Source organism: Leishmania donovani, chromosome 34 (genome assembly GCF_000227135.1).
Source record: "Leishmania donovani BPK282A1 complete genome, chromosome 34".
NCBI lineage: Eukaryota > Euglenozoa > Kinetoplastea > Trypanosomatida > Trypanosomatidae > Leishmania > Leishmania donovani.
Genome location: NC_018261.1, coordinates 224,530 through 238,717, shown reverse-complemented (window position 1 = coordinate 238,717; position 14,188 = coordinate 224,530). Strand labels below are relative to the sequence as shown.

Sequence of the window (14,188 nt, the reverse complement as noted above, 5' to 3'; positions counted from 1 at the left end):
CTGTGAGGTCTTTCCAGAGACACGCACACATGCCGGTGCGCACGGGATACGTTTACCGAAGAGGGCACGAACCTCACAAAAAAAAAAGAGAGAGAGACGGGAATGGGAGATGAGGATCGCAAGGAAGCGCGCATGAGCGCGTCATGCGCCGCCTGGACTATGCGATGGCGGAGCAGTACATTGAAGTGCGGCCCTCTCGCGTCAGTGTGGCCGCCGTATGCTTTTCTGTATGCTGCCGAAGGTAGATGAGGTGTGTGTGTGTGTCTATGTGTGTGGGGAGGGAGAGGGGAAGAAGCTGCCCTCGTCCCTTTTGTGCGTCCCCGAAAATCATACATCAGATGCGCAGCAGGTGAACGCACATGGGCGATGTAGGATGTCGAAGGCCTGCCTTTCTTGTTCTTGCCTTCATCGTTGTTTATTTATTTTTGCTTGTGTGCGCGGCTGTGCTTTCAACATCTTGCTCATCTGTCGAGCGACGGTCCCCTCCCTCCTCCTCCCCCGCAACTCCCACCCACACATACACACACGAACGCATGCTTGCCGGGCACAGGCACCACGCTTGCATACACTTGCGCCCATTACATACAACAACAACGGCATTTCGCAGCATCGGCACCATCGCCACATAATGACGCTTACGAGAACCGAAACCAGTGTGTGCGTGTGTGTGTGTGTGTGTGCGGGGTGGGGTAGGCGGGAGGGAAAGAGGCGTGCATGTGTGTGTTCCAGGAGACGAAAAGACGGCCAGGCGAAGCCCTCCCGGCCCCTCACTTGTATATACATGGATGGAAGGGGAACAACCGTGGTACGAGGACGTCAACAGGCAGAGAATCAGAGAAGGGTAGTTACATCTAAACGAGCGTTGCAGTTCAGGCAAACAAAAGGACGGCAACAACGACAAAATAAAACATGTACGGGCTGCAGCATCGTCAGGGTGAAGGCGCGATGCGAGAGACGCACGCGGAAGGGGCAAGGGTGGCGCGCGAGGCCAAGAAGAACCCACCACCGCCACACTGCGCTCTTCCGCTCTCTTGGCTACAGCAGAGGCGGCAACGCAGCACCCTTTCCACGGGTATCACACACACCTCTCGGCGAGCCCTCTCACCTACTCGGCATATACCCACTGTCCCTTCATGGGTCACACCAGTGAGCCGACGCAAGCGGGGCTGCGGCCACGCCACATCTCTGTCTGTAAAGCGAGGCACGTGCACTACGGCTTGTGAGGACCCTTCGGGGTGGACTGATCCAGCGGCAGCTTACGCAGGCTTCGCGCGATCATTGCCTGCCGCTGTTGGTGCCGCTGCGTCAAGGGCACAGAGGGACGGTGCGGTGGCCCCACAATGCTGAACAAAGTGGCGGAAAGCCGCTCGTGGGCGGCGGCGTTGACAGAGTCCATGAGTGTGGCGTACGGAGTGCGGCTACTGCCCAGCACAGATGGGGCCGTGCTGGGCGGACTTGCCCAGCTTTGCTCCTCGCCGACCGAAGCACCGGTTTGTGTGCCGTTGAACTGCCGTCGCTGCAGCTGTTCGGCTGCCAGGCGAGTCGAGAGGCGCGCGCCCAGCTCTGCTGCAGAGAGCGCGAGCGCGTTGCGGTTGCGAGCCACAAAGCTTCCGCGGGTAGTGGAGAGGCACCGCTGCGTTTTCCACGAACCTTTGACGGCGCCTGGCCGACCGTCCGCCAGCCGCCCCACCGGCTGCCGCAGCTGTGTAACAAGGAAGCGGCTGTACAGCTGCGACTCTCGTGCCTCCTGTACCTGCTCCCCGACCTCAATGAGCTGATCGAGCTCTCCGGCACGAACAGCGGCCTCTTGCGCCGCAGCGCACAGCACTCGCCGGTCCGGCGACGTGGGCCGCCACGCCGCCGCGTTTTCGCTAGCGTGGCGACTGGCTTCACTGCTCTCGGAGTCCGCTCCGGCCTGAAGCGAGTCGTACTCGAGAGCGACCTCGGCCATGGCCAAGCTGATTTCGTCTACGCACAACGCCGGCAGTGCGGCAATCTGAACCAGTAACGATCGCTCCAGCGAGGATAGGCGCGCCCCAATCGACGGCACTGCAAGTGCCTCTGCCTCTGCGGTGCGAAGCAAGTCGAACCCGACGGTAGACAGGCACCCGTACACCTTCATGCACAGCCCCAGAGCGCCGTCGATGAGAAGGGCGATTTGCTGCTCCGGCACCACGGCGGGGCACCTGCTGCTGCGGGACATGAGCTTTTCCATGTACGCGAGCACGACGGAGTCAGGCACTCCCTCCTCCGGCGTTTGCGACGTTGTGGCTGGCACAGCTTCCGAGTGCAGGTAGCGGTAAAAGTTGCGAATGGCTTCCGCCTCCAGTACCCCCAGCTTGGCGCGTCGGTGCAAGAGGCGGCACACGTACTCCTCCCTCAATGCTGTGCGTAGAGCTGGCCGCAGGTGCAGACGGAGGAGCCTCAAACCAGAAGGGGTCGCTTGGGCCGCGCCGCCGCTCTTTCGTGCTGGCATCTCTGATGCCCAGAGACACAGCAGCAGCTGCACCGCCTCAATTCCGTCGTCGCTGGGCATCCGACACTCGAGCACGTCCGGCGTGAGCGGAGACAAGGCAATGCGGCAGCTGCGCCACGTGGCGAAAGCATCGATGGCACGAGGGCAGCTTTCCAGAAGGTCCGACAGCAGCGTTGTAGCGTACATCAGCACACCCTCCTGCTCCTTATGATCTGCCGTGCCGGCGGCAGCGCTGCCGCAGCTCTCCCTCGCCGTCAGGCGCACGTGCCGGGAGGCTTGGTCAATGAGGCCATGCGCCAGCGCGTAGGCTTCCATGAGGTCCAGCATTCCGCGCACCCCGCCAGATTCGACGAACTGCATCTCGCTTGCTTTGCAGCCCATCACAATGGCACGAAGAACGTCAAGTAAGAGCAGAAATACGTCGCCATAGTGCTCCAGGTTCGCCACCTCCTCCTTTGTGAGTTTTGGCGCGGCTCCTCCGCTGCTGCGGCGCAGCAGCAGCTGCTGCTGCTGCTCCGGACGCGCAGACAAACATAGGCGCATGACATGTCGCATCCACGACGTGAGCAGATGCACTCCGCCGTGCTCCGCAAAAAGATCGGGAATGCACAAAGCCTGCGAGTGCACGCTTCTCAGGAGCACGCGCGTATGCGACGGGGTTGAGAGGCAGCTAATCGAGCACGCCGCCGACTCACCATCACCTGCCGCCCTTGACGATGCGGCCGGGCGACGGTGGGCGATCACGACGGCATCTTCACCATCCACCTCTAGTGGACCCATTGAGGATCCAGAGAACGACATGTTCGAAATGGATAAATCCACCTCCTCGTGCGGCTGCCAGTCCGCCGACTCAAAACTCCGAAGCGGGGCTCTGTCGCGCGCGACGCTTTTACGCCTGCTCGCGCCGGCAGTGATCGCGGCTGTGTCTACGCTCACGCTGAAGTGCGAATTGTGCGTTTTTGTGTCTTTGGCCTCGTCGTCATGGTCGTCCTCTTCGATACCATTCGCGTTCATCATCGGTAGAGCCAGCTCCCGCACCGTACCCACCTCTGCCAGCGGGACATCCCCGATGCAACGCAGCAGGCTCCAAGCGACAAAAGCCGCGTGGGCGGCTGATTGTGGCAGCCAATTCCAGCGCACCCCACCGTGGGTCGGCATTGCCGCCGCCAACTCAATGCCGCTGTCCTCTCGCGCGGCACGGTGCCCCCCCACGCACTGCGGAGATTTCGCAGCCACCGACGCCGTGTAAGAGGAGATGAGGGGCGGCACCGCTGCTGGGACACCGAAGGCGTCGACGTACACGTCAACCTCCTGGATGAGCTGCACTAGGAACGGGACGAGCGACGGGGCGTGCTGCGTCAGGGCCGTCTGCACGAGAGCTACCTCCTCATCCGTGTAGCTGCCTGAGCGCCCGTGCGCCTCGCCGCTTCTGCTCGCCCTCGCGATGGCAGCAACGGTGACGAGGGCACACCGCTTCACAGCCTCCGCCTCGGGTGGCGCTGTGCGCAAGTAGTGGAGCGCCACCTCGACACCACCGGCAGCGATGAAGTGCACATCGGCCCCGCACAGCATGCCGGGCTTGTCGCCTGTGCTGTCCATGTCACTGTCACTGTACTCGGCTTCTTCGCCGAAGTGGTGCTTGTCGACAGCTTCCACCGGCACGCTCGGCAGTGGACTATCCTCTCCTTGCTGCTGATCCTGTGCCGCGGACGGCTTCTCGCTGTACGGGCTGTGGCAGCGCACCTGCAGCCCATCCGATTTCGCGCCTAGGTGCTGCGTGAAGAGGATCATGGATGTGAGAAGCTGCCAGGCCTCCACCTCCAGCTTAAGAAGCTCCCCTTGTGTCCACGCCACCACCGCCGCCTCGTCGGTGCGCGTGTCGACGTACAAAAGCAGAACATCCAGGAAGCCCAGATGCGAGAGTTGAATTCCCCAGAGGGCCGCCGTGACGGCTCCATCGCCGGCGTCGGTCCCTGTGACCTGCTTGACGGTGCCGGTGGTGGCGTGGCAGTGAACGTACTCGCGATAGGTGAGGTGTGCAAGCTGCCAGCAGTAGTGAGCATCGAGCAGCTGCCAGCCGTAGATCTTGAAGTCGAGCAACTCACGACGACGTGCCACAGAGCTGGCGATGGATTGGAAGCGCAGCGCGTGCCGACGCGCGGCGTCGAGGGAGAGCAGCGTCACCGGAGCAGATTCGCCTCTATCGACGTCGGTGGACTGAAAGGCCGCTGGGGCTGTGGCTGTGGCCGAGTGCGCGGTCGTTGTGAGTTCGGCTCCGCACGTTGTCTCGAACAGCAGCGCCGCTACAGCGTTGATTGCCTCCACAGTGGCGACGCTGAGATTGAGCGGCGTGGCGTGAACTTCGGCCGAAGGCAGGGAGGCGGATAGACAGCTGAGTGACTCCGAAGACGTTAGTGGGGTCCCACTCTGCGCGACACGATGTGCGACGAGCTCGTCTTCCACGTATTGTGTGTCGCAGCGGAGGAGGAACGCGAAGAGACACACGAGATCGTCGCGCAGCTCGCAGTGCGCAGCACTGTGGCCCTCGTTGAACTGGTGGAGAAGGGCAAGGAAGAGGTCCATGGCTGGGGGACTCGCCTCTGCTCTCCTGCTGACGTCCGCCTCACCTTCGCAGCTGCCGTTAGAGGCGCCGGCGAGGCCAGCAACGCCCATCGAGCCGTACATGAGCTGGCGTGAAGATTCGCTTGGCGCCAGAAGCGATGCGCCCCACAGCACATCCACACACAGCTGCGCATATGACGCAGCGCGGCAGACGAGAGGAATGGCTGTGGAAATGAGCGACAACGTGCGAAGTGCCACGGGGACGAGCAGCGGGGGGAGCAGTCGCACGCGAGGCGCGGCCTTTGCGCTACCACGGCTTGCCTCACGCTGCTCAGCGGCGATGATTTGGTAGGTGATGCGTAGCACCCAATGAAGCTGCGCAGCAGCGCCATTTCCATCTTTGCCGCCGCGACGTCCTTGGGGAGATCCTGCCGCACCAAAGAGATCGTCCTCTGGCTTGACATCCAAACCCTTTCCGACCCCTGCCGAGGCACCGATGAGCCCCTTCCCCTTTTGGAGCACTGTGAGCACGTGCGCCCACTGGTGCACCACATCCTCAAAGACAGATAAGATATGCAGGCGGTCAAGTCCCGCCGTGAACGTTTCCGACGCTTTCGTCGGTGCTTGCGCGCTGCCGTCAGCGCCGTCCAGGTAGGTGGACAGCACCCGTGAGACGCCCTTCAAAGCGGCCAGACGCACCGCCTGAAGATCAAGTGCCGCCGTCGCGGCGACTGGTGTGTGGTGACCGGATGAGGAGCTGTGGGAGGCGAGGGCGATCTCGCAGTCGACGGCAGCAACCGCGTTGCCATCGATACGCTGCATGATCGTCAGCAGCGCGCGCAGCAGGTCCCTCACGGCGGTCGTCTGACACTGCTGGTCACTCAGAGTGAGACACACAAGCGGCGTAGCGGTGCAGCGCTCGATCAGCGCACAAAGCGCGTCGGGAAATGAGCGAATCGACACTAGCGGCGCTTCAGCGGGGACGGCTGAAGTGCAAGAGTGCGCGGCGTTCGCGCAAGAGGCACCCGAAATCATGGTCGCGACGGCTGTGGCGCTCGGCATCATCGACGCATCCTCCGCCGATGTGGCTTCGCGGGCCGTGGCCATGCAATGCTCCCACGCCTCCATTGCGATGGCAGCGCGCTCGTCCTCCGTGGCGGCAGCCCCGGTATCATCGCGTGCATCTCTCAGCGACTTTTCCGGCTGCTCTATGAGGGGAGGGAGAAGGTTTTCGATCGGCACCGCACCACCACCGCCTTGTCGGGCCGACTTCGAAGCGCTGCCAAATGCCGCGCTGGGGCTACGCGCGTACTGTACGCTTGCTGCCGCCGCCGCCGCCAAACTGGTTTCTCGTCCACTGCTCCGCTGATCATCGTAAATGCCAACTTCTCCCTTGGCGATCGCAGCGACGCAGGCGTGCATGAGATCAAGGACGCCACACTGCACAGCGCACGGCGTGATACCAGCCACCAGGTCCCTCTGGAGTAGCTCAGTGAGCAACAGCGTAAGCCGCTCATAGTTGCTCGCCTGCTGGATCGGGTTGAGTTGCGCGGCCACCTCCGCCACTTGAAACTCCAAATACTGCCCCACGAGACTGGGTGTCGTTGCAGCGTTGCCGGGCGCCCAGGCCACAAAAGCCGGTAGTTGAGCAACGTGTCGCACGACAGCCTCCGCTCGCCTGCTCCGCGTCTGCGTCGACTGCCCCGCGACGCCGCCACCGAACACGTCCTTCGGCACTTTCTTCTTTGCCGCTACTGAGCCATGTTGAGAGCAGACACCTTTGCCAGCGGTGCGGGTTGCGGCTGAGGTCCGCATGTGTGATACGTGCACTGGCGCGCACGTGGACTTGCAAAGATAATAGAGGTGCACCGCCACCAAGTCGCTTCTAGGGGTCCCAGTACGACGAGACAGCGAGACAAGTGAGAGCGGATATCGATTGGGGGGGGGGGTGATGATGATGCTTAAGTGCTAGAGGGGGGGGGAGATGCGGAGGCGAGAAGTTGAGCTGCACCACACCCCATTACAGTAGCATTACAGATGCAGGATGGGTATTCACATGCGTTCCCTACAAGACGAGCCCGACAAGGATATTGAATTCAGAGAGAGCAGCACCGACCTTGCGCGCAGCACCACTTCCCTCTGTAAGCTGCAGCGCACCGCGGCTTGATGAGCGTCTCAGCAGGTCGAGGAGGTGAGGAAGGCAGGACAACAACAACGAAAAACCTCTAAGCGTTGATGAATACATCTGTTCCTTTGCCAGCGCGCGCGCGAGAGAGATATAGAAGAAGGGAAGGAGATGAGAAAGACGAGAGGGAGTTAAACGGAGGCCATTGGGTGAGTCGGCACATTCGCTACCATAGATCCGACTTCTGGGGGCGGTGGGCCCCTCGCCGGGCCGCCCACACCGAGGTCACATCGGCAGGAGTCGAGCGTGTTTTTTCATACAAGAGCACAGACGTGCGCATATATGCCTGTGCTTGTGAGCACTCACGAGAGTGGGGATCCGGCTGTCTTTCCAGCTTCCTGTCTCGCCCGGTGGCGACAGAAAAGGTGTGTGCGCGTGTGTGTGGGGAAGGGGGTCTTGTGGAGAAGATTCACTCTGGAAGACACGCACAGTGAAAGTAACGAGAGAGAGAAGGAACCAAAAGGTGACTGGAGCCCTTTAGCGAAGATGACAGGTAGAATCAAGCACTATCTTTCCGCTGGGCAAGAGGAACAAACTCGATCATGTCCTCCATATCGGCGCACTGTTATGCATCGAGAAAAGCGTACAAAGATCAATAAAAGAAAGCAATAAAATGAACATGCAAACGAAAAATAAAATCTCCGCAGGGACTGGTGCACTGACCTGCTGGCGTAGAGAGGAAGAGAGGAGGAGGAGGTGCGGAGAAGGAGGAGAGCGCGCGCGCGAGAGAGAGAGTTGCCCGTCGGCGTATACTGTCCAAGACACACCTTCACCATAATATGCGAAACCATATGCACAAAATACCCACGCCGGCTCTTTTCATAGTCATTATGTGGTGTGATACAGCTGGCCAGCATGTGATGGCATCGCACCAAAGTGCCGCGGCAACAGGCGGTCAGTGTCTAGGGGTGGGAGTGCGGAAGAGAAGACAAAAAAGGCAATATATACGTATAAGAAGGGAAGGCGCATGTGTATGTTGGAGAAGAGACAGCGAGCCAGCTACAAGAAAAAAAACAAACAGCAAACAAAAAACCTTGGCGAAAGAGAAAGGGCAGGTGAGTTGTATGCTCACCGGTCCCTCGCGAAGCCACCGAGACTGTCCTAAGCCACGTTTGCTTGTTCTCTCGCCCACGAACTCGTCTGTGACAGCGGTGGACCATTCCATGCGACGTAGCGGCTTCGTAGGCCGCGGAGCGCCGCTGCTGTGAGCAAACCGATCCCCCTCCCCCCGACTCTTTTGTTTTCCCTTTTTACTCATTTTCGCGTTTGCTCATGAGAGACCAATACAGAAAACGACATGCTGGGATGTGCGCGCGTGTGAGCGATGTGCTTTTGTCTTGTGCGTGTCCGAGTGTTGCACGCATGGATGATGTGCGTGAATGCACAAAATCATTCTCACGCATTCCTTCCTCTACTTTTCTGTCAAAAATAAAAGAGAAACGAAAGCGAGGCGACAACGTGGCGATGCCCACTCCCGCGTGCTAAGAGAGGATACAGAGAGGGGAATGGCAGTATGCAGTACAAGCACAGGGGCCTTCGCCTCTTACAGGTTTTTCCGTTTCCTTTTCATCGTCTTTTTCTTTTCTCTCTCCTCGTATGTCTTTTGGTGGTTTTGTGTGTGTGCATGTATGCATGTATGCTTTTTGTTTGTCTCCCTTTTCGTTTTGTTACGCGACGTGTGTGCGAGCCACGGCGAACTACGACACATCCGACGCGACCGCGCATGACGCTGTCCTGGGCTAACGACAAAAAAAAGGGGTGGGGAAAGGAGGAGAAGAACGGAAGCGAAGGAACAAAAAAAAGCAACGACAACAAAAAAGGGAAACAAGTGAAGACGACAGGCAGGCCGACGGATGCAGCGAGCAACTGTGCAAACAACGACATTAAAGACGCCAGAATACAAAAAAAGGAGGGTGGTGGGAGAAGGGGGAGACATCCAAAGAAACCAAAAAAAAAACACAAAAAACAAAGAGGTACGGGGCGGGGAGGGAGGGAGGGGGTAGTAGAGACGAAATAGTCGGCGGCACCGAGAGAAAGAGATGGACGCGCGCCCATGAAATCACACGCACGCACCCACTCAGAGGTATACACGTTCCTAAGCCGAAAAACAAAGAAGAGAAGGGAGGCATACAGACAACCCCCTCCCCCACCCACAGAGCCCCGTTATGTGGGGATCGTTGGAGAACAGGGGTGTTGTGCTCATGGTGATGGTGGTGAATCACACCAAGGAAACAAAGAAACAGAGAAGGGAGAGACAACCACCGGTGGCTGCCGTGCAGCATCATATCCGCCGATGCCGCCGCCGCTCCGCCGTCTCCCGCCATCTCCGAAACGAGAGAAAAAAGTAAAAGTCAATCGATAGAAGGAGAAGGAGAGACGACGGCGACGAAAGCCTCACGCAAACCTACGGCAAGCGTAACCGACGTTTTTTTGTCTTTGGCAGTCAACAAGCATCGAGGTAACAGCAAGACGCTTTATGGTGAAGCTGCACACTTACTGGACTCTAGGTCATATCGTCATCACTTTCTCCCCCGCGCTACGCGTTCGCCCGTTCTCTCCCTCTGCGCCTGCGTAGTTGTCTTTTTGACACCGTACATCGGCAGAGGCGAGCGTCACGGCTCACGCCACAAAGAGAGGAGCAGGACGAAGAAGAAAAACGAAAGCACCACACATCTTTTCTCTTTATTCTCAGAGGAGGAGGGAGGGAGGGGGGTATGATAGAGAGAGATGAAACACTGAATGGAGAGAAAAGGCTCGCACGCGGAGTAAGTGGAGGGGGGGGGCACGGGGGTGCTCAGGAAAGGATGGGGACGCTGCAGTGCAGTTTGCCCGCAAAGGAGAAAAGGCAAAAGCGCCGCAACAACACTATCTGATACGCAAACACAAATCTGTATGCCAAAATTCCATCTCGCTTTCTCTCTCTCTTCACCTGTTTTGGAAAATGCAAAAAGAAGTAGAAAAAAAAAACGTAAAGCAACGAAAAAAAAACAAAGCCCAGAACCCCCGCAAGTGAGTGTGTGTGTGTGCGAGGGGTGATGTGTGATAGAGTGCTGGCACGTATCATGTGTCTGTGCTGTGCTGTCTTTCCTATATGTTCGTACTGACTTCTCCGTTTCTTTTTTTGTTTGGAACTTGACTTGCATACGGAGAACGGAAAAAAAATAGATCGAATTTGTGCGTATTGCTTTTCAGCATGTGAACGTCTCTGTCTATGTCTGTCTGTGTGGTTGCCTCGCCATCTGGAGTTGTTATCGTTTGGTGGTGTGCAATTCCAGTGGAGAGCGAGGCAGGCAGGAGAGGGGCAAGAGCTCGCGGAATCTGCACCCTCCCCCTCACTGCTCTCATCCGCACACCCTCCCCGAGCCCACGTGAAGACTTACCTCGAGAGCATTCGGCGGCGTACCGCCACATGGCTGTATTGCCCCCGTAGTACCGTGCGCGTGCGCCTGAGTGCGTCTGATTGGTCGGCGTTTGCTGTCACTCGTGCGCCTGTCGGTGCCTCGGCGCTCGCGTCGGAAACTTGCTATCACTTCCTTGTTCTCTGTCACCTTTGAGTCGCTACGCTTCCATGGCCGACGAGCTCTTCCCACACCCAGAAAAAGTTAAAAAGCAATCAGAATGCGGACAGACTGGAAGACAGAGAGGAAGGCGATTGACTTTGGCGAGCACAGAGCAGGAGGAGGACGGCGCCAACGGGAGAGAGAGAAAGGAACGGGGGATGGCGTGGAGCGAACGTATTGTATGCCACACGGTGGCTCACACTGCGCCGACACACGCACTTCCGCGACAGTTTTCTGTGCGCTTCCATGAGGCATTTGATACGAAGCCGAAAAAAAAGCAAAGGTAGAAGACAACCATGAAGAAGAACAACGAGGCGCACGAGGGTACACACCCACACGCGCTCTCTAACACACATACAGGCACTCTGCCGCGGCTACAACAGAGAAGCCCCCCTCCTCCTACCCCGAAAAAACAAAAAAACATTGTACAGGTTTCCCTCTTTCTTCGTTTTTTTTTTCTTTGGATTACCTTCCGAATGCGTGCACCGGCGTTTTTACCCGTGACATGTTCTGCGTGTGTACGCATGTATGCATACACGTGTGTGTGTGTGTGAGGGCATCATATGTTAGCGTTTTTATTCTTTGTTAGCTGCTCAGCCTCATTCGATTGTCTACCTCGCTCCCTCGTCAGAATCTCCACTGGTACTTCGTCGGTTGTTGCCCATATGCGCTTCGTACGCCAAGAGGGGTGCGTGTGCGTGTGGGACAAGGGGACAAGGGGACAACGACAATACACAAAGGCCTGGGGCTGGGCACACGGAAAGGAAGAGAGCACCAACCACAGACACACACACACACACACACACACATGCAAGCACCGAAGCACACTAAGCCGGTTCACCACAGATGTTTTCTTTTCGACGTGTCCATTCTCTGCTGTAGAAGAGGGTTCAACCTCCACTCTACCTGGCCCGACACAGACTCCGTTGCGTAGTGCGAAGCAGCCGTAGGCACGTCTTATAGCGATGCCGCCTCAGCCATCTGAGAACCGCCTCTGCCACAAACTCTGCCTCTCAGGTCGCTTCACAACCGCTTCCATGGTGCCAGCAGCCACATGGTGCACCCCTGGCGGGGGCTTAGGCTCTCCGACGGTAGGCAGCTAGGGCCGGGTGAGGTACGCTCGAGTCACGCGGACACTCTCCGCCTATCATATGGATGACACCGACCTGCTCACTGTCACAGCTCGCTTCCACGCCACGTCATGCAGGACCTGACCGCCGACATCAGCAGCGATACATCACTCTGACATGCCCCACGCCATAGGTGCCTGACCCCGTGACCACCAGAGGTGGCTCGGCATTGAGAGGGATAGAAGCTGCTCGGTTCCCCACACACAGCGATTGGGAGTACTGGACCCTGTGATACCACATGCGGAGGTGTGTCCCCCGTCATCAGGGACTACATCACGCACCAAAAGCAAGCCCCACCTCTCGAAAAAAAAAAGAAGCGCAGGGCCACCGAGCAGGTAACAGAAGACACTTCATGCCAGAGGAAAGAGCTGCATTACACGGACGCGTTTATGCCTGACAGTGAGGGAATGACGGAGTTGTGCTGGAGGGAGAGCTTGCTCACTCTGCACCAGAGGCGCAGACCTAGGGATAGGGGGGATGTGAGGTGAGAAGGCCTCGGTAGAAGGAATGGGGCAGCGGTGACCGGGTAACGAGCAGAAAGACATCCCAAAGTTACTCACATGCCTCTTATCATCGGCCTGCGTGCTCCCTATCCGTCTTCTCCATCGGATGCACCGCTCCTTCTTTTCTACCAGGCGTCCCTGCCATTTGTGCGACGCTCTCTCTCACAACATCCACAGGAGCCCCCCCCCCCACCCCCTTGGCTACGCTTTCGCACACACATGCATGCACACCCTGCTTGTTCGCTCCAGCGACTTGCGTTAATCGGACGGGGCATTTCGAACAGAAAAAGACACATGTTAAGCAGGGCTGTGAAACATGCGAGTCGTCGTGCTCACCCCCTCCGCCGCCTCCCCTCTCCCTCCACCGAAGCGCTGCTGTCGGCACTGCTGCGCTTCGGGCTTGTGCGTCACTTTTTTTCGTTGTGTTTTCGCTGATCGAGTTATCATTTAGAAACAAGCACGTGCCGTGGCAGGGGCACACTCGCACAGACACACGGACATGGCCATACAGCACCGGAGAAGGGGGCGGGAGGGGGTCATACCATCAGGCCGGTAGACAGAACAGTGCATCCATCATAGGGAAGCCCATCCCCCAGAGGGAAACAGAAGAGAAACATGAACGCACGAAGCAAGAGTTGAACAGCACACGGAAACAAAACAAAAACGGGAGAGTGAATGGGTGAGAGGGTGAAACCAAACGAAAGAATTTTTTTTTATTTCTCCGGGTAACGGAAAGGCGCTGAGAAAGCGGGCAATTTCAGTAAAGGGAGGTGTGCAGACGAAATAGGAAGGGATAGAAGAAGTGGAAGAGGAGACGAGACACAGAGCAGAGACATATATACAGACGTACTTGCATGCTCACGGGAAAGACAGACAAAACACCGAGGAATACGGCGTCGAAACGAGCACAGGAGGAAAGATCAACCATTAAGCAAGACACCGACAAGCAGACAGAAAGATAAAAACATAGGAGATGGTGAGACCAGACTTATCAGGGAAGAGTGGAGAAGCGAAAGAAGACAACAACAAAGAATCGAGAAGATGTAAAACATGAACGAACGGAGAGAGAAGGGCAAAATAGCGGCAGGCCATGTACAACAACTCTTAGCTAAAGTGTGAAGGGGTCGAGAGGACCAGCAGTCGAGGAAGGAAGAGGGAGGAGGGGACAGGTGCGCAGACCCACGTGTTGCGAATGTCTTTGTGCGTGAGACCCTTATTTTGTTCTTCTGTGTGTGTGTGTGTGTGGTTTTGGCATACTGCTTGGAACGGGACGAAGTAAGAAAGGAAGGAAACGCAAGAAAGAAACCACACACACACACACACACACACTGGGGCATGTCCAATATCCGAGCCGCAGACAGAATAGCCAAATAAGCCCAAAAAGGACGACAAACGAAAAAAGAGGGATGGGGGGGGTTGAGGACGAGAGGGAGAGAGAAGATTCTGTCCCTTCTTATGTCGTTTTGTGTCGCTACGTTCACACACGCATGCACCTTCCCACACTCCCCTCTCCACTGAAGGCGTTCGTGTGGGTGCTGGTGCGCCCCCCGCGGTGCATATCATTTGTGCCATTTCCTCCTCTCCGAATTGGGTTGTCGCGGCACGTAGCGCATGGGCAAGTGAGAGCAAGCGTTGGCGCACAACGGCGGGCACAGCCACGCAGCCACACACACACACACACACACACACACACACACACGCACTCCACGCGGTGCAGTGGTAGGGAAAGGACGAAAGGGACGGAAAGAAATAAGGAAACAAAGTCAATAAAC

The 14,188-nt window shown here is 57.7% G+C and overlaps 1 protein-coding gene across 1 annotated transcript; it reads right to left on the bottom strand.

Annotated features, from left to right (window-relative positions):
• Positions 1–1,210: 1,210 nt before the first annotated feature.
• Positions 1,211–6,853, bottom strand: LDBPK_340580 (hypothetical protein, conserved; the record flags this gene model as incomplete). The annotated part of the gene is made up of 1 exon (XM_003864175.1): positions 1,211–6,853. The coding sequence occupies one exon, from the start codon at positions 6,851–6,853 to the stop codon at positions 1,211–1,213; it is 5,643 nt and encodes a 1,880-aa protein (XP_003864223.1).
• Between the last annotated feature and the right edge of the window lie 7,335 nt (positions 6,854–14,188).